Here is a 25529-nt window from a genome sequence, read left to right as displayed (position 1 = left end):
AACTAAACTTCTAATGAAAGTTAGTGTGGTTCCATATCAGCTGTTTATAGACTTAAATGTTTGCTAACAAGTTCATTGTATGAATTTCAAAGGTAAATATACACCAGTGCTGTTTCACCTGCCACCAAATGGCCATATAACAGTATGTGTATGTACACGACCAGTTTTCCCCACACGTTTTTCTACCATTGAAAATGAATAATCTGAAACAACTGAATGTTTTGCTATTGAACCTGAATTAATTGTCTTTAGCATATCAAATTATCGTATTAACGTCATACTGTACAGTTTCCGAGGCTCCAGGAAGTGCATAACCCACTTTAAAACCACCACTTGTTTTTCCACAAGGTTTCTATGTACAAATTAGGCAACGAAATATAGATTTAGCAAGATATAGCATGTTGATTACCCCCCACGTGTCTCCAATCTTTATTCTTAGCTATATAACCAGAAGCTTATCTAGTGTACAGACATAAATGTGGTGTCTCCAAAAGCACGTAAGTGAATTGAGTGTATTTATTTAGAAATTATCGACCACTCAAATCGCTTTACAGCTCAAGTCACACTCACCCATTCACACACACACATTCATACAGCTCTTCTATACACAGCACTCTTCCTATCAGGCCTCATTTACACAGAGCTGGGCATCGAACTGCCGACCTTCTGGTCAGCAGTCGAGCACTCCAACTCCTGAGTGTGTGTTGCCCACAGGTTTATCTTAAAATGGGAAATTTGTTTCTTGACTGTTGGTGACCAGAGGTAACAAGGTATTTTGGGTATAGACTCAAATCATATGAAGAAATATATAGACATTTGAGACAATTCATCACCAGACTCCCTTCAAAATAACATGTTCTGGCTTGAATACAGTGCTTCTCTAAGTTTGACCTTATGCTGCACCAGTGGGTGGATGTAAAATCTCAGACAAATAGAAGTGTCACTCATTGAAACAGGTAGAAATGTGTCCAGCCTCACTGAAGGAGGGACAAAGAGTTCATTATTAACTGGAGTGACGGTGGAGAACAGGCCCACGTGTCACTTAACTTTATTAGACAATGAAAGACGAAGAGAGAAAATGAGAGATAACGATTGAGAAACAATGAACAAATGACATGTCAATATGTATATAAAGGCACACACACGCACGCACACTAACACACACACACACACACACACACACACACACAAACAGAAAAATGAGCAGTGGTGAGTCAGCCTCTGGTGAGTCACAGGAGAAATCAGAAATGTCAGACAGAAAAAGAGAACGCACACATACAGCTGTAGCCAGTTCTAAGGCACACACACACACACACACACACACACACACACACACACACACACACACACACACACACACACACGCACACACACACCCACACACACACACACACATGCACACAGCTCCCATTCTGTCTCATTTTTAAACAGCAGAGTTAAACACAATTTATTAATGAAAGGCAGCAACTGCCATTTTACCTGCTCAGTTTTTGGATAGCCATGCATCATCCTGCGTCTTCCCGTGTTGCCCTCTGAGACCCCAGATCCCTCAGCAGGCCCCACGGACCCCCCGGGTGAACATACTGGATCCTGCTGCTCTACCAAATGCTGCACACCAGTGTGAGCCACTGACTGAGTTGTCCGAGACTGCAGTGCCCTCCAGGGGAGAGGACGGGCAGAGCACGGATGTTCATTGCCGTATAGTTTTTCTCAACTACCCCTCATAAAGAAGATTTATATTTAACTTGTACTGTCAGTGCATCCATGTTATGAGTCTTTACATTTTACTTACCTCAGATACCCCTTGGACTAATATTCAGTTTTAGTCTTTATTAGCAGTTTATTGTTCCAGTGTATTGATGATATTGATATACTGATATTCACATATTAATATATAGCTTCTCAATTTTTTTTATAGAATGCTCAAAATATCCTTTTATGGATGTGGTGTTGAATTTGCACAATATTGCACCATGAATTTCACTTACTAAATCAAAAAGGCTGCATTAGTCTTAGGTGTTATACTGTTCATGTGCAACTGATGCCTCCTCTGTAAATACTATGAGAATACTGTAGCAGCTTGCCACTTAAATAAACCCAGAACTCCCATGAACGATTCTGCTGATGAGCCAACGTTTTGGTTTTGAATTATCCAGAAGAAACTGAGTTTGAAGATTTGCTTTAAGGGAAATAGTCGTCAGTTAGGCTACAAATCTCACTTTGAATTTGTTCAAATGTGTCTAACAGCTTGAAAGTGTAACAGCCGATAGTCAGTTATGGATACATTTAGGCTAAATAATAAATTAAGGTGCTGACTGCATGATCTGTGCACAACGTTAAAAAAAAAAAAAAAAGCCTGGAGGCTGCAGATTCAATTGGGGACGGCCCAACCGGTCATGAGGCCCTGAGCAAGATTTGATTTGGAGGGCCCCTTGGTGCTGTCAATACTATTTTCAATGCTTGATCATTTACACACCCACAGCAGCAGGAATTGATTAACTTGACATAATATATATATATATATAGAAAACATTTCTTATTAAGCTTTCTTGTGGGACATTTCAAGTGCTCTTGGGGGCCTTCTAGTGGCCACAGCAGCCCTAAATTTAATTCACTTAAAGCTTAAAGTGTGTAATATTATTTTGAAGAATATATTCACAGAAATTGAATATATTGTCCATAATTGTGTTCCCGCAGCCCTATGTTCCCTTATTTCTAAGATTTTTTTCAAAATTAGGCCCTATGTTCCCACATTTCCTTTTTCATAAATTTGTATCAGATTTTATCCCCCTTTCTCCCAATTTGGTAGCCAATTACACCCAACCTATTATCCAGTAGCCCTAACCCTAACCCTAATTTTGAAAATGTCTTAGAAATGTGGGAACATTGGCCTGTGGGAACATAGGGCTGACCCCGTAATGAGATAACAACATGGGGCTGCTTCTGCCTCCAAACTCACACGTATACCTCACCGGTCACCTACTAGTGGCAGCAGCAGAAGCAGTGGTAGTTCCGGCAGCGGTTCTGTACTGTAGATATGATAATGGTATGAGTGTTATACTGAAGGTGCATTAACTCAGGTGCTAACTGCTCCACGTTGCCTGCCTCTCTTCTAATGAGCAGCCATGATTCACCGACAGGCACCGCAATCCTCCTTCTCCTCCTCCTTTATCTCTTCACATCTCCTCTCCTCCCCTGGCCACCCACCTCCCCAAACACCCCCCCCCCCCCCCCCCCCCCCTTTCTCCACTGTTGTCAAGGCAACAAACCTTTAAACTGGAGCTGTTAGTCATCAATCTATGCAGCACTTCCCCCCTCCCTTGATATTATCATGTTATTGTGACGTTAGCCCACACCACGACTCTGCTTCATTTCAATTCAATTCCTGTTTATCGTTGGATAACTATTATCATAGAGTTCTTCTTCTTCTTCTTCTTCTTCGTCTTATTATTATTATTATCATCATCTATTTTGCTGCGAGAATATTATTATTATTATATTAAATGAAGTGTAGCAACACAAGTGGGGGCTAAATAATAATGACAACAACAATCATTGTCATAATAATAATCATGACGATGATGATGGTGGTTGTTGTAGTTTAGTTGTTTCGGGTTTTTTCTCCTCTGCCACATGGGTTGGGCTTGTTCAGAAGGGTATCCAAAACACACACACACTCACACACACGCACACACTCACACGCACACACACTCAGCCAGAGGGAGGAAGAAGGCGGATCGAGTCTAGACTCCAGGACTTCTTCGGCAGAGCGGAGCCCACAGCGCAGTAAGTCTTTTCTATTCCATCTCATTTCCCCACCATGCGCACTAAATAATTACTGTGTTTTTAATGTTACTGTCATCATCATCATCATCATCGGAGCACAAGTTAGGTGTCTTTGTCCTCAGAGTGTAGAGTCACGGTCAGGTCCGAACACGGAGCCAGGTAACAGGTGGCATCTGCCTCTAAGGCGCTCCGTTCTTACAGTAGTCATTTTACTGTCCAGTCGTGGCAGGGTGGCCACATCACGGTGTGTGTGTGTGTGTGTGTGTGTGTGAGTGAGTGCTGACGACGGGAGTGATAATTAACTTCGGTGCGGTTATAATAATGGCTTTCAGCTGCGATAGTGTGGCCGCACTTCCTGCTACGTCTTCCTTAACGAGTCAGTGAACGGGTTCATCGTTTGGGGGAAAAAAGAGAAGCGAGTGAGTAAAAGAGGCGCGTTTTATTCTGAAGGAGCACTGTGCTGCCCAGCGGTCTTTTATTGTGAAATTAACTGGGTAACATTTCCAATTGTTTATTAGATTTTTTTTCAAATTCAGCCATTTCACACTGTATTTATCAATCCGCCAGTGTAAAGTTCATATTGTAAGCAACCATGAAGGCTAAGTGGTGGATTATACTTACATTTCACTCAATTCCAGTATAGCGCACTTCTCGCTACACTATTTACTGGTTACTTTTAAAATTTCAAATTTTTGATCAAATTATAAAATATAAGAAATTGTCCAGTAAAATGAATATAATTCACAAAAATAGCTCCAGCTTAGGCAGTACCGATATTAAAATGCTCCTTATATGTTAATGCATCTACAATAATGATTCCACTAATATGGTGTAATGAAGTCTTCAAGCATAATAAAAATAGATAAAAAGCTGCGTGTGAATATAGAGATGAAAAGGCATTAAAGAAGTGCATGGAGCAGTTGTGCAGTAGGTTAAAGGAGCCGTCATGTACAGTAATTGCAGCTGGATTTGACTGAGTATCTCAGAAATGTTAACTTTTTTGTTGTTGTTATGGGTTTGTGTATGAAAGCTTCAAATCCGTTTGAATTTTCTGTCATGTCATGGGGTCACTTGCTGGCCAACCTAAGCAGCTACCATCTACTGACAGTAGAAACTAATCACCTTCCTTAGCTTTCCTGCGGTTGTGGCTTTAGATATCCATTAGCCTTTTTAGCTTCAGCATGGCCAGAGACCAATTGACACGGAAATGAATCAAACTTGTCTTCAACACAAAAGAAGTACAGAAGAGTATTAGAGCCAGTCATAAAGGAAAAAAGGAGGGGGAGGATATATATATATATTTTTTTTTTACATTTTGAGAATGAAGCAAAATGTCGAGAATAAAGTCAAATGTCGAGAATATAGTTGAAATGTCGAGGAATATAGTTGAAATGTCGAGGAATAAAGTTGAAAGGTCGAGAATAAAGTCATAAATTGTGACCCGGAAGCACATTTCAGCAGCACCAAACAAACGGATGTTGATGTTTTGTTAGCCAGTTTGCTGAGCTAACGCTAGCTGCTCACCAAGTTGTAAAGTTGCGATATTATTGTCGACAGGCTGAATCTGGAAGAAAGGATGCGATGACAACGGGTGTTTGCACACGAACCTCAGCGTGTGTCCTGACGCGATATAACGGTCAATTGCAAACAACCGTTAATGAATGAGAGGTGTGCAGTTTACCCAAGCTAGCGTAGCTTCGCTGACCTTAGTTGACGTGGATGTGTGACAGTTAGCTGAACTGGTACCACAACATGGCCGTTGAGGGCTATTTCGACTTTAATCTTGACATTTGGACTTTATTCTCGACATTTCGACTTTATTGTTGAAATGTTAAACAAATAAAAAAAAATGTTCCCCCTCATTAATAAAAAATATTTTTTTTCATTTTTCTTCTTCTTATCCCTGGCCCTAATACTCTTCCGTACAGAAGGGATGAAAGTACCCACTCACCATATCTATATTTCTCTATCTCAGCCTTCTAATTGAATTCAGTTCAACAAATGATACAGCCTACAGGCATCAGTTGTACTCATTACTCTTTCCGTTCCTCTCTCCCTCTCTCTCTCAGATCATGGAGGATTCTGTTCCATGTTCTGGTCGCTCTGTGTTTGCGTGGCTGGTGGGCGCGTCGCAGGTGCTCGGTCTGGCGTCGGTGGTGCTGACCGGTGTGTGGATGGGTCACTACCGCGGGGGCTTCGCCTGGGATGGCTCAGCGCAGGAGTTCAACCTGCACCCTCTGTGCATGGTGCTGGGGCTGGTCTTCCTGCATGGTGACGGTGAGTCCACGCGCAAGACTGAGCAGGTCGGGATTTCTAAGCCATGGTAGCGCTGATTTACTGAAAAACTTAAGTGGGCTGTTTTTATCAAATGCATTTTCGGTCAGCCGGCTCCGTTTTGCTTGTCAGCACTGACACAAACAAATTGTAAGCCTTGAGTGGGGTCTTCATCATTAGCGTTTTTTCTGGATAAGTCTTGGCACGTTTATGGTTCTGCTTGAAAAGTCAGAGAATAACCAAAGTTTTAATGATTCCTAACCTCTGTACCATGAATTGTCTGTACCAAAATATCATTAAAATCTATCTACTGGATAGTTCACTTTAGACCAAAGTGTGGAACAACCAACCAACTGTACTTGGTTGCCTTCTCTGGAGTGAAAAAAAGGGGGTTGCAGTAAAACTACGTTCAACTAAGCTGAACTGTAGCAAACCAGCACATTCACTTCTCCTTTTACCTCAAACTGCAACCAGAAGAACACACAAACGGACGGTTTATACCTGGCATCACTCTTAAGATGAGTCTTCTCAGTCACCAAGCAAGGTCATCTTATCTATGGTTAGCCGAAACAATCATTGAGCAGCTGAAGTCTCTCTCTCGAGGTGTCATAGTCGCGGGGAGACTACAACATTACTCAAAGCTGAATACACTACAGAGACCGGGGATGGGCAGACTATGTTGGGACGCCGAACACTGTGAACCTGTTGATCTGTGTAGCAAACCGGAAGTCTCCTCAATATTGAGCTCTTATAATAAATACTTCTGCTTGAGACATCCACGGTTTCCGTCTTCCTGAATCAACATCCACTCCGTCAATTATTCCATTTCAGACACCACTAATATCTTCAGTAAATCCTTGATGGTCTTACATCAACCTTGTAGTCCTGGTCACGATAAGTCATTTTTAGATAATATTCTGGGTGAAATAGGAAGCATGGCAGCAAATGCTGGACGCTACGTCAGCCTGTTAGTGTGTGTTTTGTGTAGCTCTGTGTTGCTGACCTGATGCATTAAGCAAACACTACCCAGACAGCCATCAGCCCCACCCAGAAAATCAGACTTGCACAGAAAGGAAAATGGTTGTGATCCCTTGACGTGCCAGTTCATATTTGGTGACATTTCCAGTGAAGCTTTGACAGTGAGAGGTCCATCAGGGAACTATAACGCAGACACGAAAAAACTCCAGTCAGCAATTTACTGAGCAGCGTATCTAACAAGTGGTACATTCAGCTATTTTACAGTAGAATGCTTAGATTAAACTCTTTTATTAACGGAACAGTCTTAAGTGCCCATGTAATACTGCTTTCATCACAAACCATTTATGCCAGAAACGGTAATAGGACATTTTAATATTTTTTTCTTCTTCTACATTTTGAATAGAAAAGATGGACAAAGCAAAATAAGTGCACAAGAAAGTGTTGATTAGAAGATAGGTTATTGCTTGCATAGAGCATATGGAGTTAAGAGCTAGAGTTATATATATGGGGGCCAGACCATGCTGATCTTTAAAAGTTAATAAAATATAAAATTATCTTAAAATCAATCTTAAATTTAACTGGCAGCCATTGACTGTAGACAATAATTGGGGGACACCCGTGTAGTTTGTCCCACGGGTTTGGGTAAAATGCAAGCAGCAGAATTCTGTACTAATTCTGCACAGGCACTATAAGGATTTACTGATACATGTAAATAGTGCACTGCAGTAGTCCAAGCGTGAAAAGACAAAAAGGTAAATTAGCTTATCAAGGTCAGGAAAACACGGAGCTGATTTGATTTTGGTGATATTTTGTCGATGAAAGCAACAGGATTTAATACGGTTGTTGAGCTTCATATTTTAGTTGTTAATCAAATGCAATACCAAGGTTTCTGGCTGTGGATTTAAAGTTGCTTGCCAGCGGACCAATAAATTGTTGTTGTTTCCCTGCTGGTCAGGGCCAGAGATTATTACTTCTGAATTTCTGAATTATACTATACTGCATTTCTAATTTTTGCTGCACAAATTTACAAGACATCCATTTCTCATTAGCCGTTACACACTCCATTAAACTCTTCAGATGAATAACATTATCTGGTAAGTAAATTTGAGTATCATCTGCGTAGCAGTGATATGAAGATCCATTAAAATGACTGATCATTTTTCCCAATGGAAGTGTATAAAGGAAAAAACTAAATTGGACCAAGACTAGAACCCCGTGGTACCCCACACACCAATATCATCAGAAAATTCTCTATTTAGATATGACTTAAAGTATTTAAGGGCAGATAAGAAAGTGGGTTTGCCAATACAGTCATTTAATCTATAGTTTATGATCTAGAAGGATGTTAATATCGACAGTGTCAAAGCCTGCACTGAGCCACAGTGAAAGAGAGCAATCACCAGTGTCAGATCTCATCAGTAAATCATTTGTAACCTGTTGCTTGCAGAAAACAAGACTGGAACTTATCAAAAAATGTTATCGTCCAATACAGATGGGAATTGACTTTGCACCACTTTTTCAAGAACTGTGAAAATGAATGGGAGCTTAGAAATGGGCCGAGGGAAATAATTTGGAACGCAGCCTAAAGTAAGGGAACACATCGAGCGTGAGTATCCTTAGAAATGACAAATATCTGTAAAACACTAAGAGCTGTCAACAAACACAACCAAATTGTCCCAGTTTTCATCACAATAATATTAAAAAAATGTTGCTGCCCAAGATGTCCAGTATACATTCACGCTGCCCGCTCACACTGCAGCAAATCCCGACGACGTCTGAAATATAGACAAAGTGAGATGTAGCTGTCCTTCTCCTCTTTTGTTTTGTGCCTGCAGCCCTGGGTACTTTGGCTAATAAGAGTAACCACATTAGTTCAACTGGTTCAACAGGGCAGCTGTCTGTTACAGCACTAGATTACATTAGAGCAATAAAAGCAAAGGTCAGCTGGACATTAGAAGGGGACTGGGAAGGACGGCAAACGAGAGATGGAAATACCCTGGAGGCAGGGGTCTTCACTGAGAGACACACGCTTCCCTCAATGCTGATTCACTGTGATATCTGCTGTTGTGGCCTCAGGTGGATACATTCACCACCACATCCGCTTTCTGTATCCTTCTTGATCACTCTGTAAACAGCGAATTATACTTTGAAAAAAAAACATGTGAACTTAGCTACTTAGTGAAAATGGTACAAAGCTGCTGGCTCTGGTGGCCTAAAGAAGGCACACAATTTGCAATTGATATGCTCTCTGTAGGCCTGTTGGACAACTTCAACTTCTGTACTACTCAAAAGTGTCTCTTACTCATTGTTATAGAAGGTATCTAAGTTATAGACATTGTTATATACATATATTTTTAAATTTCATAATTTGATTTTTAATTAAAAGTGAACTGGACATTAGAAGGGGACTGGGGATGATGGCAATGAGTAAGTGATGGGTAAAAATGTGTAAGATGCTAAAATGTCTTGCTAGAATGTTCACCATTTTCAGTCTAATAAAAGATTTCTATTTATTCATTGACTTCTGATTTCTTGAAAGAAAATACGTTTCCTTTCACTATTAGTGAGTTGAAATACAGTAAGTGCATTTGTGCATAATGTTGTGGAACATTATATTATTTCATCTTAACTTAAAGTTTTGACTCACTGACCTGATATTTTCTATAATATTAGTATATTTAGTAGTATTTATTTAAAAGGTGAGATGTATTTATTAGTCTGGCTATAAGACTTGGACTGGTTATTGTGTGATTAGCCCAAGTGTCAACCCACCATGACGGCATCCATTGGTTTGTGAATAGATTACACAAACATAGAAACTGAAATTGACATAGAAATAGAAACACAGAAATAAAAACTGACTACCTTTTGCAACCAGTGGAGTCGCCCTCTGCTGGTGATTCCAGAGAAAACAGGCTTCAGGCACTTCCGCATTGAATTCATTTTACAGACACGCTGACTACGTCCTTTTTCATATACAGTCTATGAATGTATATCCATTGACTGTATATAATGTATATAGACTGTATGCAACCTCTTTTGCACTTATTTAGCTTTATCCATATTTTGTCTTAAAAATATAGAAACAAATATTATTTTTTAAATATTGATTTGTATTACAGGTTCTGGCATGTTTTCACCTCATTTGTCCCATTTCAAGGATGAATTATTCGATTTTTAGTTGTTTAATTAATCGTTTTTTCATTGCACACGGTGTTCACAAACTCAGTGCAGTCAGTATGCGTTTTCTGAGGAGGAACTATCAATGAAAGAATATTTCACTCCACTTCAAATTATAACGCCCCTCTCTCTCTGTCCCTCCCTCTCTCCAGCCATCCTCGTATACAGAGTGTTTCGTAACGAGCCGAAGAGAAACGTGAAGATGCTTCACGGCATCATTCACCTGCTCGCTCTCATCCTGAGCATCATAGGTGAGAAACAGACATGCACATGTCTGAAAGCAAAGACTTTTTTACCCCTGAGTGTGTGTCTGTGTGTGTGAGAGAGAGTTAGAAAAATGGAGATGAGAACTAAATTATTTTAGTCTTTTATTTAGCTTTTCTCTATGCCTGTTTGTAACCTTCTGTGTGTGTGTGTGTGTGTGTGTGTGTGTGTGTGTGTGTGTGCAGGTGTTGTCGCTGTTTTTGATTTCCACAGAGCAGCAAAGATTCCAGACATGTACTCTCTGCACAGCTGGTGTGGTATGATCACCTTAGTCCTGTTCTGCTTGCAGGTACACACACACACACACACACACACACACACACACACACACACACACACACACACACACACACACACGCGCGCGCCCACACACACACACACACACACACACACACACACACGCCCACGCACACGCCCAAGCACACACACACACACAATGCCAAATTGTGGCCCCTAACATCTGCAGCCTCAGCAGAAAAACAGAGTCATCAGACCGCTCATCAGTGTCCACTGCAGCCTTCAGGCGAGGAACCTGAAGTGGTCTTCTGCTGTTCTAGACCCTCCACCTCGTGGTTCAGAAGTCGGAAACAGTGGTTGTCTGAGTTACAGCAGCCTTTCTGTCCGCTGTAAGCAGCCTGGTCACTCCCCTCTGACCTCTCTTATGAACAAGACGTCTCTTATCCGCAGAACTGAGGCTCACTGGGTGGTCTTTAATTCTGGCAACATTGAAAGTAATGTCTAGAGACCGTTTTGAGATCAGCAGTTTCAGAAAAAGCCGAATGGTCATTGGCTGATTGGTTAACTGCATGAATAAGCAGGTCGACAAATGTTCCTGATAAAGTGCCCGCTGATTGTATAACTCAATCATGAATGGGATTAAAACAGTGACACTATTTTGTTCGAAACCCCCCGTTTCTCCTAGTGGGTGATGGGTTTGATGTTCTTCCTGCTTCCGGTCGCGTCGTCCTGGTTACGAGCCATGTACCTCCCAATCCACATGTTCTGTGGTCTGGTTCTGCTGGTTATGGCCATAGGAAGCAGCCTGCTCGGCATCACGGAGAAACTCCTCTTCAGCATCATGTATGTGTGTCTCTCCGCCTGTGTGATGAAATTCTAGGTCCACAATCTCGCTCTGCCCTACCCACTGTAAACAGATTTACTGTCTTATGATCTGTATGTTAGCTTTTCCCATCTCATCCATGTTTTTATGTTTTTATCTGTCTTGTATGTCCGTCTCTCCCTGTGTCTCCTGAATCTGTCTCTGTCTCTTTGGGCCCAGGCCAACGTACTCCCAGTTTGCCCCGGAAGGCGTGCTGGCCAACGTCTTGGGGATCATGCTGGTGTGTTTTGGCGTGCTGCTGGGCTACCTGGTCACCAAGGAAGAGTACAGACGCCCACCCAACCCAGAGGAGGAGTCACTGTCTGTCCACTTCAAGACTCTAACAGAGGGGGGGTCACCCACCACGCCCTGACCTCTCGCCTGACCTCTGACGCCTCTGCTTCACGTGGACACGGACTGCGTCCTGCCTTCAGACTGGGCAGCTGTGCTGTTAATACAAAGTCATAAGTCTCAACACCAATTGCCCTGACCGTGATCAGAAAATATAAATGTCCAAAAGTACATGTTCTGGGAAGTCAATGAAGATAATGGACAGGGAGATTTGATGATTGTCTTTTTCTCCACTTATCTCAACAACCTAGCCCCATCTAATCTCAGATTACTGAACCGATGAGTCAGCGCCCCGCCAAAATGATTGATTTCTTTTATTTGGATAAGTGGAAGAAAAAGCCTCGTAAAGTGTAGCAGGCGCGAGCCGCCCGAACTGACCGATCCCAGTTCGTGTCGCGTTCGCGTGGCGTCACCATACGGTAGCCGCTTTGGTCTCGACGCGCGGATGCATTTGTGAAGGGGCAGACGTCACTCGCGGTGTAGCTCCAGCAGCGTTGCGAGTAAAGCGTAACTTACTAATGCAAATGCTCATAGTACATCCCAATCAGCGCAGGAACCATTTGTCCTGGAGTGACAACGCTACAGTTTTGCACTGCCCCGTCATAAAAACCGAGGGCCAAACCCAGCCCATGACACTTGACCAACGCGAGGCCCCAACTAGACCTGTCGCTTTATTTTTCACCAATCTCTGACCGCTCCCCAGACGAATGCAGCCAGTGGCCACGGTCAATCTCTCTGCCCACTGGGCACTGGGAGAAAATTGAGTTACACTTCAAAAAAGAACCAAACCCTACCCAGAATGGGGACCGACGAAAAGGGTCAACCCCAGTCCAGAACCTGATACACCGGAGCGATCAGCTCGGGAGGCAGAGCATCCATCTCCCACCACTCTGGCAATGTAGTCCTCCCTCCTGACCCGATGCTGGCGCTATAGATTCCCTGATAGGCAGGGTTGATCTAGCCATTTTTTAATTGGATCTATATAAACTTACAAATAAAAATTCTGATCCTGTCTTTACTGTACTCTTTTGTGTTTTGGCCACCTCAGCATGCTAGTTTTACAAAGTGTGCGACAGTGAAAAATGATCCGGTCTCACCAGTGGGAGTGACTCCCAAGGCGTAAAAAACCTGCATTGGCAAAATACACACATTCCTTATGTCCCGATGGCAGCGAATCTGTTATCAAATCTCTCATCCTTCCTCTTGCTGTATCATTAGGACTGGATGAAGCGCTCTAATTTTTTGCTGCTGCTGACTGCCACTCTCTAGGTATGAAAGGACAGGCGTTGATCACGGCGGCAGGTCATGTAAGCCGCCGTTCATGAATGTTATTTCTGTTGGGAGCTCGGCGCCATGTCAGCATCATACGTGTGTCTGTACTCACTTTAATTTCCATTCATATCCGATCAATAGTTTGAGCTTATAATTGTAATCGTCTTGAGCGAGGGAGCTCAGTGTACCAAATTTAGTCGCCTCCACCTGCTATTTCAATGTGCTAGATACAATTTAATCACATTGCACATGTTCTGCTGCTATATATATATATATATATATATTATCCAGTGTGGTCTCTACTTGTCCCGGGTCCAAGTTGAGGGAAGCCAAGTCACCACCACAGCTTGTCCACAATACATGCTGTATTAACAAAATGTCCATGTCCACTATTAAACTGTTTGTATTTAAATTGACTAATAATAATGGGGAAAAAAAAAAATCTGTTCAGTGTGTATTCAGTTGTATAGAGTTTGGATACTTGTTAAACATTTACCTAAAGATGTTAAATTCATAGCCTTGAATGTGTTTAAGCAAACTTTAAGTGTAGCAACGGGTTTTTTGGCTTTTTGACTTGAATTCAGGAATCAGCCCCAGTGCCTAATGCAAAGCTTTTACAGAAAACTGGCCCGTTTCCAATAGTGGGTGTTGTTTGTCCTCGTGTATTTCTTGATATTTCAATGTTGCAATAGGAATTTAGAATTTCACTGAGACAAGCTGAAATAAACAAACCAGTGTTTGTGAAATGGCTGAATGTTTTTTACTGTAATTCTGGATGTTAAAGTCGAGGTGTTGTGTGGTGCCTAAAGCATTTTCACGCAGCTAATTGCTTTATTTGAATGTACCTTCAGAATAATAATGTCAAAGACACATGAGAAGTGGTTTGGTGTCAATAAATTCATAAATGAGTGCGCTATTGAAAAAGATAACCCTGAAATATGCATATTAAAGCAAAATGCTCATCAATATGGATGCTAAGGGCTTTGCTAAGGCCTTTTTCACAAACTAACAGCTGTGAAAGTTGTGAGAGGATGTCACAGACACACAAGAGGTGGTTTGATATCAATAAATTCATAAATGAGTGAGATATTGAAAAAGAAAACTTTTCACTTTTAAATATATTTTTTAATGCTGACTTCTATAATGACATGCGCACTAGGCAGACATTCAATGCCTTGCGCTCTCCACTGCGTCGTCGTCTTTGGTCATTTTGATTTGATCAAATCTTTGAAACATCTTCCTAAATGAACTCTGCAGCATATCCCAAAACTGAGACAGATCGAGGCTTAGACGCTCTAATGAAGATAACAGCCGCGAAAACTGACGAATGTCAGATATGAAAATGACTTCACCCTGGTCAAAAATGAAGTAGGTGTGATTTTTATTTCATGAGATAGACATAGAAAAATCTCCAACTCGGCTGAGGCAGGCTCCAGAGGCCTGTACTATGAAAGCAGGATTTGCGGTTATGGACGTCACTTCAGGTTTAACTCTGGGTAAATCACCACGGTAACCTATGCTGAACAGCAGGCTAAGTTCCAGATAAGAGATCAAACCCAGTCTCCAGTTCAACTACTGACCAATTAGATGACTGGAAAACCAGAGTCATCATTCTACAGGATCCTTGTCTTGGACAAAAGTGTTTAGAGTTAATATGACAAATAATAAAGCGCAGCAGATATTGAGCTCACACAGGCCAGACAAAAGGAAAATCAATTTCCCACTCCATTAATGTTTCATAAAATCCTTATGTAAAGAGTTTTAAGCCTGGAACCAAGCCAATAAACCACAAAATGTATTTAAACATTTTATTTAAAAAAAAAATAATCATTGCAAAACGGAAAAAAGGCAAAGGTACAAGACATAATTATTACATAATTATTTTAAGAGTGAAGGAACTTTTCATCCCTTAAACCATTACGAATGACTTTCCAACGACTTCCAACAAATCAGATATGCAACAACAAGGTTGATCTTACGGACTTGTGGCTTTTACGGGTGTACATATCATCGTCTCACAAGCTCATAGCTCGTGTCGACCTTGGATGGTTACGACATTATGGCCAATGATCAAAAATGTCGATTTGAATATGAATGGAATTTTCACTTTAAACAGTTTCTGATAAACGGAGGGAGAGTTATAATTAATGTCAGGGCGTCATTTGAATTCAATAAAGATGATTTGATTCCCGACAGAGCCGGGGACAGTGTTTCACTCTTCTTATTCTGTCACTGCTGCTCGGAACAACACAAGGAGACTGTGTGTGAGACGATAAATAGTAATAAAAACGTAATACTATCTAGTCGCGCCCACTGCTACACACACACACACACACACACAGAAAAAACAAGGAATGTGGGGCACCTTGAGAAGTTATACTCAAGTATAGGTTTCACAAATAAGATACTGATGGCACATCAGTTGCACATTGCCACAAGTATCAGACTTTGAAAAGTTGGTGCAAGAAACAGTGTCTATCAATATGATGCCCCTTTGCCTTTTTCCTTAAGTTAATTACGGCTGCATTCTTGCAATATTATGCCATTTTTCTCAATGGCGACTTCATTATAATAAAACGTGCTTTCCTTGAAATATTAAGACCTCATTCTCATCAAATGAAGCTTCATTCCCGTAATATTATGATGCCATGTCAACGGTCAGAACGATGTCATCGCGATGGAATGTTGCAGCAGCATGAACATCAAAGTTCGTAGATCACAGTCAATCAGCATTTCAGTCAGTTTGTCCTCGAATGTCGGCGTGTTCGCCTGGAGAAACCTTGTCACAGCCCTTCAGTACAAACCATCACTGGCATCAGGTTGACCTGGTAAATTGCTTACTCTTGATCACATAAGTCTCCTCTTGAAGACCGGCTTACAGACAATCAGTATTCAACTCCACCGATTTCACAGCTAATTCACAGCAGATTGTCCTTTAGACGTGATGGTGAGAACCGACGTGAACGCAGACACAATATACTGAGCACAGATATATTGTTAGTTATCAATAGTTTTTGGTGTGTATTTTTACTAGTTCACAGTTTAGATCATCTTTGCTAATGTTTATCATGTTAATCTACTGTATAGGAATAATTCAAGAGTCAATTTTAGTAATTCAATCAGAATCAGAATCAGAATCAGTTTTATTGCCAGGTAGGTATCAGGTTACATGCGAGGAATTTTTGGTGGTGGTATTAAGGTGCATGTAGCAGTCAACGTATATACACAGAATTAGAAAAAGAATATAAAATAAAATAAAATAAAATAAAATAAAATAAAATAAAATAAAATAAAATAAAATAAAAATTAAATAAAATAAAATAAAAAAAAAAAAAAATAAAAAATAAAAATAAATAAATAATAATATTTACAATAAATCTACGATGAATATCAGGGTCAAATTAACAGGTGTGAGATTAAGCTTTATTTGGTTGTGTCCTTGGTGTTTTGGTGGATTTCAGATGATTGATTGATTGATCGGGGCCCCGATGTGTACCGGTGGGAGGCCACGCTGTATGTGACTTTGTGTGTCTTAAGTCCTTCCCTTCTGCTCTCAGGTGTGAGGTATCAGCGTTCACCATGGCCGAAATGCAAAGTTTGGCCATCCCCATCGGCGACGTCATCTCCTCCGGCACCTCGGACTACATGGTGCAGAGGTCCCTGGGCAGCGGCAGCTTCGCCGTGGTCACCGAGTGCTTGAAAATGGAGACCAATCAAATGGTGGCTGTAAAAATGTTCCGATACCAGAAATGCAACGAGGACGCAAAGGAGGAGGTGCAACGCAATTTTCCCCCCTGTCAACATTTGACCCCAACTGTAATGATTCACAAACACGTCGCGTTGACATCAGATCCCTCTCTCCCTCTGACATGTCCTTTGATTGCAGGTGACCATCCACCGAAAGATGAACGAGTACAACTTGAACAGGTGGAATATCATCGCTTTTATGGACTCCTTCATCTTTAATGGACATTACTGTCTGGAGTTCGAGAAACTGGACTTGAGCTTGTACGCGTTCACGAAGAGCCTGTTTGCCCCTCTGGAACTGGAGGAGATCTGCCCCATCGTGCAGCAGGTTTTTTTCTTTTTATTTGTGTGAAACTTTAAAGGTGACATATTATGCAATGTGCGTATTTGTGAAAAACGCCGCCCTGTTTTTATTTGTGAGCTGGCTAATCCCTACAGCCTGCCTCTGAACAACTGGCTCAGATGTCTCTCCCACTGTGATGTCCCAGTTGGACTCTTTTGGGGGAACCCGGCCTGCAATCTGAGAGTCTCCACTGTTCTGGTAAAGGGGCCAACATTTCCCGCACGTTTTGAAATCGGTTGACCAATCACAACAGACAGGGCCAGCTGGCCAATCAGAGCAGACTGGGGTTTATCGGGGGGAGGGGCTAACAGAAATCCAGGAGTTTTAGACAGAGGGTGAAAAGAGGAGCTGCAGGAACGGACAGCATGAGAACACTGATGCCTTTTCTGAACATTAGAGCATGTAAAACTATTCAAGTGGTAGCCCACATTAAAAGCATGAACCTGAATATGAGCATTATATGTCACCTTTAAGTTGTAACATGAATTACATTGTCTGCTGAAATCTCCAAAACACTACACATTACAGTTTTTGTCAAACCTCCAGTCATCATCTTTCGTGTGTACTATCACTGGCCAACGCTGTTCGTACGTTCCACTGTACAAGTTTGGATCATTTGACCAAACTTGTAACATGTTTTTTTTGCAGTTGTGTGCAGAATGACAGATTTGTTATCGCTGTATTCTCATTCTGGCAAAACATCCATCGGCAAACATCTGTTATTGAAATTAAGGCTGCGGGCCTCTCTTTAGTCTGATTCCTGTTTTACACATGACCAGTGTGCGTGAATCATCACGTGTTTTCAGGTGTGTTAGTGTGAACGGAGATCATTTTACATGCGGAGCTGAAATCGCTCGTCGGGACGGAGGTCGTTTTCATTTCCAGGATGAAATATCAATGTTGGAAATATACAGTCGGTCTGACCCGCTGGCGATGTCTTCGTTTCAGCTGGCCACGGCCGCACTCTTCCTGGAGAAGGTTGGGATCGTTCACGCCGATCTAAAACCTGAAAACATCATGCTGGTGGACCGCTTGCAGAAGCCTCTGCGAGTCAAGGTCATCGACTTCGGATTGGCCTTTGTCGATCCTGAGAGCTGTCGGGGCTCAGCGCTGCAGTCCATGTGGTACAGGTGAGTCACCGACAGCACATCTGTCTAGCTCACGTCTCACCAAGCCGTCATATGTTTAATAAACGTCAACATTTCTGTATGAGCTCAGTAGTATGTTGGTGCGTCTCCTCTTCTTCCTCCAAGAGCCCCTGAGGTCCTGCTGGGGGCGCGCATCAACCGGGCCATCGATATCTGGTCTCTGGGCTGCATTGCTGCTGAAATGCTGTTGGGGGACCCACTTTTCCCTGGCTCTAATAACCACGACATGGTCAGTGGCCCACAGCGTTTCACTTCAACGCGCAACAAACAGGTCAATTTCGGCCTTGACGTCTCTGTGCGGGTATTTGCTCACAACGTTTGTCTTCTGTTCACAGATGAGACACATTGTCTCCGTCGTAAATATGCCGCCGGCCCATTTGCTCAGAGATGGAATGTGGACAGCGGTGTTTTTCAGCGAAACGCCATACCTGCAGCCCCGCCAGTGGATATTAAAGGTGACGTTACTTTGGCCTTTGCCGTGCGCCACTCACTGCATTGGGAGCAACCGGGCTAACGAACTCCTTTCCTCTCTTAGTCAAAATTTGAGACGCGATTGTTTGCCGACCGCTACAGCCCACTCACCATCAACGAGCTGAGTGATCTTCAGATGGTGGGACAGCTCTTCCAGACAAACAACATCAGTTTCTGTAGCTCAAACCCGCGATTTTCAGATCTTCTCACCGTTCTGTTCTGTCGCGACAAGGCGTCTTACGGAACGTCCGGAGGAGGCGCTGGCGCCGAGGCGTTTGACAGGAAGACCTTCGTCCACCTGGTCACGCAGATGCTGAAAACCGATCCCGCGGAGAGAATCACGGCGAGCGAAATTCTCCAGCACCCGTTTGTCACCATGGGCCATTCCGCGGACACGTTCGGCAGCGGCCCTCAGTAAGTGCGCGCTCACACAGGCCGACGTAGACACAGATGCCGATGAAGTCGTTCAGCTATGTGGTATCGGTTGTCTTCCAGCGTGCCATCGCGCGCGGGGCAGGCGAACTCCTGTCGGGGTCGGCGCTCCGATAATGCGGAAGAGCCGGCGACGCTGCGCACGAGCCCGACAGATGAGGCGTCCGACATCGATGCCGACCGCAGCATCTCCGACCGGCGCAGCGCCGTGGACCGTCTCTCCTGCCTGAGCAGCACCATCAGCAAGGACACGGGTCAGCGAAAGAAGAGACAATGGGATACTGAGGCCGACACAAAGTAAGGGTTCGAAACATCTCCATGTCGCGATTACTTCACATACAAGTTCCACGTATTGGGAACGGTTGCTCTTTGCAGAATGACCTCTAAGATTCCAAGAGATTGAAACAATTGTTCTGATCGACATCATAGCCCGGACACGTCCCGGGCCAAGGGGAGGAGGAGTGAACGCCTGGCTGCCATGTCAGCCGAGGCGGGAGGCCGGGCGAGGCCGGCAGCGTCTCGGCAGCACAAACAAAAGAGGGCGGGCGCCGACCCGAGCACCACTTCGGACGACAAGTCGACGAGGGCAAAGATCAACCTCGAAAAAGCGATGGCACGCAGCGCCAAAAGTAAGTCGAACTTGAATATCATGCAATGAGTCAATCGCGCATGATGAGGTCCTGGAACCAGCATGAGCTCGGTGAACAAACAGCTTGTCTTTCTCCAACGCAGTCATATTAAAAGACTCCAAATTGGCACGGTCCCGCTGGACCCAAGTCGGCCACCTCGGGAGGAGGAGGAGGCCCGACGACGAGGCTTCGGGCTTTGTGGAGAAGAGGAGGAGCCGGGGGCTGGAGAGAGACGCGTGAACTGACCCAGCAGAGGCTTCTTTTTTTCCCCTATCCAACTCACTTTTCATTGTTTGCTTTTACTCGTTCAATTCCGTTCATTTTTACTCTTCATTCGGCTTTTTCACGTGTGCAAGAATTATGAGTAAATAAATAAACATTTATAAAACAGGCAAAAGCAGCCTTAAAAAAGTGCTCCTTTTTAGATTTGTTGTTGTTGTTGTTGTTGTTGTTGTAATGATTCAAGGAGTGAGGTGCAGTCGGAACAGGCGAGTTTCTGCCGTCCTGGTGTCAATGGGCGGTGGCAGAGCGCAGTGGACGGGCTGGGGTGACCGTGTTCTGGATGTAGGACGGGCCCGAGCCATTCGCAGCACAGTAGGCGAGTACCGGTGGCCTGAATCCGATTCGAGCCGCCACCCGGGGCCCAGTGCAGGGCGCGGGGGGAGCGGCGTGACTTTTTAAATCCCATTAAATTGATTTGATTGAATGGGAATGTAATGCTGTATTCGATTTTTTTTTTCACCAGCGTTAGTCATCGGTCATTGTGTGTCGAGTCCCACTCACTTATTCTAACCCCCCCCTCCCATCACCAAGGGATACACTCACACATCCTCCTTTCACTCCGCTTCATTCCTCGTCGTAATGCTGACTGATAAAAATAAAGAAAGTAACACATTTTAAATGTTTATTATTGACGCAGGTATGGGTGTAACAATCCTGGGTTTTTTAAATATCAACCTATCTTACACACAGTGAAAAAGCAGACACGTAACCCCACTTCCGGGGACCCCACTGAACCCCCGCTCCGCTCCAACATGGCGTTTAAAACCTGGGGCCCCCTAAAGTCCGGGGGTTAAACCCTACGTATATACGACACAACACACTGATTTATCGACAGACTTCACATCTGTCGCCGCGGCTCATCGAGGGATGGCGGCAACGCCGAGGATAGTCTCGGACGTCCGATCGAATTGCTAATAATGTCCTTCATGGAATCCAACTGTCAAGAACCGCAGACGTTCTCCAGCGGTCAAGACTGTGAAAATGCCCCGTGAACCAGCGCGATTGAGTAGTACAACATCTCGTCACGGCTGGAGACTCCTGAGCACTAAGAGAGAAAGGGGCAGTGGCCGGAGAGACTGACGAGAGAGGTTAAAGGTCACGGGTTACAGCACCAGCAACTCTGACACCAAATTGCGGATTCATTAGAAACATTAAAAGCAATGTACACAAAAAAACAACAACAAATAAAAACGCATTTGTGTGCATAAAATACCATAAAAATAAAAACAATTTAAGTTTGGTCCCATTTCTGATTTCATCGTGGTCCCTCCTCCTGTTCCTGTCGAGCTTTCAGACGGAGGTGAACTCAATCGAGCTTTTTTAGTTTCAGCCGTCAACTGTTTCTTCCGCCACGTGAAATGACAGCCGTTACTGTTAAACATATTTGAACACGACGGCAACAAAAAAAAATAACATCATACTGTTACTCCGTGATGCTTAGCTTAGCTAATTAGCTTTTGACTGTTCATTTTTTTTGTCTTTCAAACCACGTGTTCATTTTTAGCGTTACAGGAGCGCGGACAAAAATTATGAAATCTGGCAAATAATGCGACCTCAGCTGGCAAGTTTGACTGGAGCTTCATGAAATACAATATGGAGTAGAAGAAGTGATAGCCTAAACTCTGATAGCATCCAGGACCAGCTAATAGGGGGAAGTGGTTTTTTTTTATTCCTTTTTTTTTAACATATTCAACGGCCCAATAGACTAATATAGTCAGCAAATGATCCTCGTCTTTAAAAGCAATACTCGCTTATTGCTGTAGTTTGTAGACCAGCTAGCTAGATAGCAGCTAACGCTAAAGCAAATCAGGACATTGCACATCATCGTCATTCCTTACTTTCTTGCTCTCGTGCTATTCTTTTTTTTATTATAAAGGCTTACAACAAAGAGACATCAACAGATTTTAAATGCAGAAGATTGATTTCATGACAGCTCCGTGCACAGCGCTTTCAACACGTACAGAGAAAACCAGACCTCGACGGGCCGTACCGTGCCTCCATTGCTAAGCTGTGACAAGTCACTGTTTAGCGAAGGGCTTCAGTAAAAGGCCAATTTGCCATAATGCTTTTTTTCTGAATTACCGACAGTAGGAGGAGCAAATGAGCACCTCATGGGACATGTCAGCGCTACGTTTCCATGGCAACGAGTGGAAAAGGCCCTGGTACTGTATGTCAGTTGGGATCTGTGTGGCCACGGAATACAAAAAGTCTTCATGATAAAACCAAAAATTAAAAAACAGACCTGAAGTAATAACATCCAAAAATCTTAAAAGGCATTGTTTAAGGGTTTTCATCGTAAAGTAATGTAATTGTACATAAGCAGGGATAGTTCTTAAACTAAGCAAAACTGCACTTTAATGTTGCTCTTATTTGTTTGTTTTCTCTGCTGAGAAACATTTCAATGTTTTGAGCGAAAAAATCCTCCAAAAAAACAATATTTATACAGGTTAACACAGACATAACTTAAAAAAAGATAAATATCACTTACTTTTGCTTTATAAACAGTAAGTCAGTGCTCATTCAATGACAGCATCATCCTAGTTTCTCAAACTATGGCTTAGGGCCGGGATCACTGACCAGCATCGGCCTGGCACAAGGTATAGAACCTGGAAGTATCCAGGTTTCCAGTCACTGTGTCATTAAGCGCTTCAAAATTGAGATGGATATTTTCATTAAAAGGCGTCAACAGCAGTCAAACTGGTGAGTCTCTTCTGTCTGACTGTCGCAATCATCCGGAGACATTCGTTTTGAAATGTTCTCTAAGCCGGAGACCTGGGAAGGAAGGAGGGATTCTTCCTGTCTTTTTTGTGTTCATTATTTCCCCAATCTTTCCAACAACACGTTGAATGAACTATACACCAAACTACTTTATGCGTGTCAAGCAGAGCCCAGCCTTAAATATTCCATCCTCTCGATGAATCTTGGTATATACATGTACACTGACCCCATTAACCCTCCTCCCTTGTGTCTGACTTAACATTTCAACTTTTTGTCTATACATTGGACTCAACAAAGGGTCTTTTTGGTTTGACAGGAGAGGTGGGTCCTGTCTTTCTCTCAGGTGGTCTGTCTGAGCAGCTGTGAATCACTGGCAGTGTGCGGGCCAGCTTCCCGTCCAGGTAAGAGGGATTGTGACTGGCAACCTGCACCGAGCCCTCACTCTGGACAACGCTGCCGGGCAGCACCTCGTAGTAGTTGAGCTGGTTGTCGTGGAGGAGGTGACCATTGTGGGCGTTGTTGTTGCTACGGTTGTGGTAGGCAATGGAGGATGGCTGCAGTTGACTGAAGCCTCCTTTACTGGCAGGGGTTTTTCCAGGTGTGGTGACCACCGTGTCCACTGAAGACACAGCCCAGGAGCGGGAGGGGCTGAGACAGGACGAGGAACTAGAGGGAACTTTTTGCTCATACTGCTGGTGCACCCTCACTGTCTTGTCAATAACACCCATGAAAGGAGTGCTCCTAGACGACCGGCCTGCCTCTCCAGGATAAGTCCCACCTCCTACCATGCATATTTCAGCCTGGGGAGAGGAGATCAGAAAGAGATCATCATGGTAGCCAGTGACCCCTGCCACAGAAGCCAGATCTGAGGGGAAATCCATGTGCTGGGTGGAGGCTGATGTCCTGAAGCCCGATCCATGATGAGCTGGCTGACCACCCGCGAGGCTGCCGCTGCTGGTGGGGAAACAGACACTGACACTCTGGTTGAGAGGCCTGGTTGAGGAGGTTGGATGGGCACTAAGCGGATGCCGCAGCCCACCCTGGTTGTGGTATTGATAATCATGCAATGATGGGAGGCTATCAGGGGGTGCCATTGTAGCTTCTGTAACTTCCATGGGGTAGTATGCTGCTTTGGATTGGTTCCGGCTGAACTGAGGGGCCTGGGCAAATCGGCTTATCCCCGCCCTCTCCCCTCCCGCTCCTCTCCCAAAACCTGATGCAGCTCTGGACTGGCAAACCAAGTCAACATCCACATCATCGAGTGGATATGAGGCTCCAGAATTCAGACCAGCCTGGACCTGCATACTAGGCCTGACATTTAGGTGACTGGAGCAAATTCCTTCTCCCAGTTCAGCCAGTTCTTGGGGTAGATTGGCAAACTGTGAGTAAGCTGAACCTCCCAAAACCATGCTGTGGGATGAGGAACTAGGCTGACTGGCTCTAACAACCTGGGCTTTGGCTTGTTGAAGCCATTGGCCTTGGACAGGGTTCTGCTTTGGGAAGGATCTCTGATCAGACAGATAGTGGTGCTGCTGCTGCTGCACTCCCTGTTTCTGGTCTGAGTGGTGGTGGGCTGAGACGGACTGTGGATAGTGGTGCAGACCTCCAGTTCCGGACACTGCAGGGAAACCTTCTGACATTGGGTTAGCTTGATGCTGCATTGGGGAGGAAGGAGGGCTGAAATGGTGATAGGAAGATGAAGGAGGAGGAGCAGAATGACAGGGTGAGGAGGAAGAAGGGGAGTGGATGGGACTGCGATGATACATGTGTGTCGGGGAGAGGGAGGAGGACGATGGCACCCCAGGCCGGCAGTGGGTGTCAAGAGCCTGAACCACAGGTGGAGGGTGGAAGGGGGAGGAGTGTGGAGCAGGATCTCCTTGCCTGTAACACTCCTCTTCCTTCTCTTCTTCCTCCTCTTCCTCGGTAAGCCCTTCCTTGTCGTGCACCTGCAGACATCCGGAATCTCTGCACCTGGCCTCGTTGATGGACATATTCTGTAGATAAATATGGTGTGATGAGGGAGGGGGAGACTCTTGTTGTTGAGCAACCTGCCGACACTCTTCCTTGACCCGGGACAGCAAACGCTGGATCTCCCGGTTAGATGGACACAGGTGGCTGGCCTCAATCAGGTCCTCCAGGGCTGCATGGAATTGTCTGCATGGTGACAGAGTAGAAGCAGAGAGAGAGAGAGAGCTGCACTTGTCAGTTCAGAAGATGAGGAGTTCAAACTTGTGGTCGCAGCTCTTGATAACAAAAAGTAATGAAAGGAGTCATCATGTTTCTGAAAGAACTTCTGATCCCAACTCAATCTTCAGTCCCAGAGTCCTTCTACCAAATTGTTAACTGAAGTGTTGAATCAAGAAGTGTTGAATTAAAAGACTAACTAGACCCAGACTTAAATTCTGCTTGATCTGACCACAAGCTGCATCTACGAGTCCATACCTTGTGCAGTACAGTACAGGTTATTAAGGGTTGTCAATTCTGATTGGTTGCCAAGGGTCAAGACCGCAGGTCTTACTTGACCTGACACTACCTTAGAGGTGACACCAGGGAGG

General features: G+C 43.8%; 3 protein-coding genes across 7 annotated transcripts in view; 2 read left to right on the top strand and 1 right to left on the bottom strand.

Moving 5' to 3' along the window:
• Positions 1 to 3698: 3698 nt before the first annotated feature.
• LOC118289285 (transmembrane ascorbate-dependent reductase CYB561) lies at positions 3699 to 12923 on the top strand. Its single transcript, XM_035616184.2, has 6 exons — positions 3699 to 3786; positions 5856 to 6063; positions 10371 to 10469; positions 10668 to 10771; positions 11405 to 11562; positions 11762 to 12923. Exons 2-6 carry the CDS (start codon positions 5859 to 5861, stop codon positions 11952 to 11954), a joined length of 759 nt encoding a protein of 252 aa, XP_035472077.1. The 5' UTR covers positions 3699 to 3786; positions 5856 to 5858; the 3' UTR covers positions 11955 to 12923.
• Positions 12924 to 15882: 2959 nt separating this feature from the next.
• On the top strand, positions 15883 to 20686 carry LOC118288751 (homeodomain-interacting protein kinase 1-like). 2 transcript variants are annotated; one of them, XM_035615214.2, is made up of 11 exons: positions 15883 to 16032; positions 16762 to 16978; positions 17091 to 17279; positions 18243 to 18424; positions 18548 to 18671; positions 18778 to 18897; positions 18978 to 19052; positions 19146 to 19327; positions 19409 to 19642; positions 19775 to 19974; positions 20078 to 20686. In XM_035615214.2, exons 2-11 carry the CDS (start codon positions 16784 to 16786, stop codon positions 20212 to 20214), a joined length of 1638 nt encoding a protein of 545 aa, XP_035471107.1. In that variant the 5' UTR covers positions 15883 to 16032; positions 16762 to 16783; the 3' UTR covers positions 20215 to 20686. The 2 variants fall into 2 exon arrangements, with proteins under 2 accessions (XP_035471107.1, XP_035471109.1); XM_035615216.2 differs by having other exon boundaries at positions 16018 to 16151.
• A 178-nt stretch (positions 20687 to 20864) lies between these two features.
• The window catches only part of tanc2a (tetratricopeptide repeat, ankyrin repeat and coiled-coil containing 2a), a 46060-nt gene continuing 41395 nt past the window's right edge, over positions 20865 to 25529 (bottom strand). For all 4 annotated transcript variants that reach the window (XM_035615211.2, XM_035615212.2, XM_035615210.2 and 1 more), the window contains one exon: positions 20865 to 25128. In XM_035615211.2, coding sequence (XP_035471104.2) covers positions 23250 to 25128 — 1879 coding nt within the window. In that variant the 3' untranslated portion in view covers positions 20865 to 23249. The remainder of the gene's footprint in view (positions 25129 to 25529) is intronic.

The sequence above is a fragment of the Scophthalmus maximus genome, chromosome 17 (assembly GCF_022379125.1).
Source record: "Scophthalmus maximus strain ysfricsl-2021 chromosome 17, ASM2237912v1, whole genome shotgun sequence".
NCBI classification, from domain to species: domain Eukaryota; kingdom Metazoa; phylum Chordata; class Actinopteri; order Pleuronectiformes; family Scophthalmidae; genus Scophthalmus; species Scophthalmus maximus.
The sequence above is the reverse complement of the archived record's forward strand: the minus strand, read 5'-3'. Positions and strand labels throughout refer to the sequence as shown.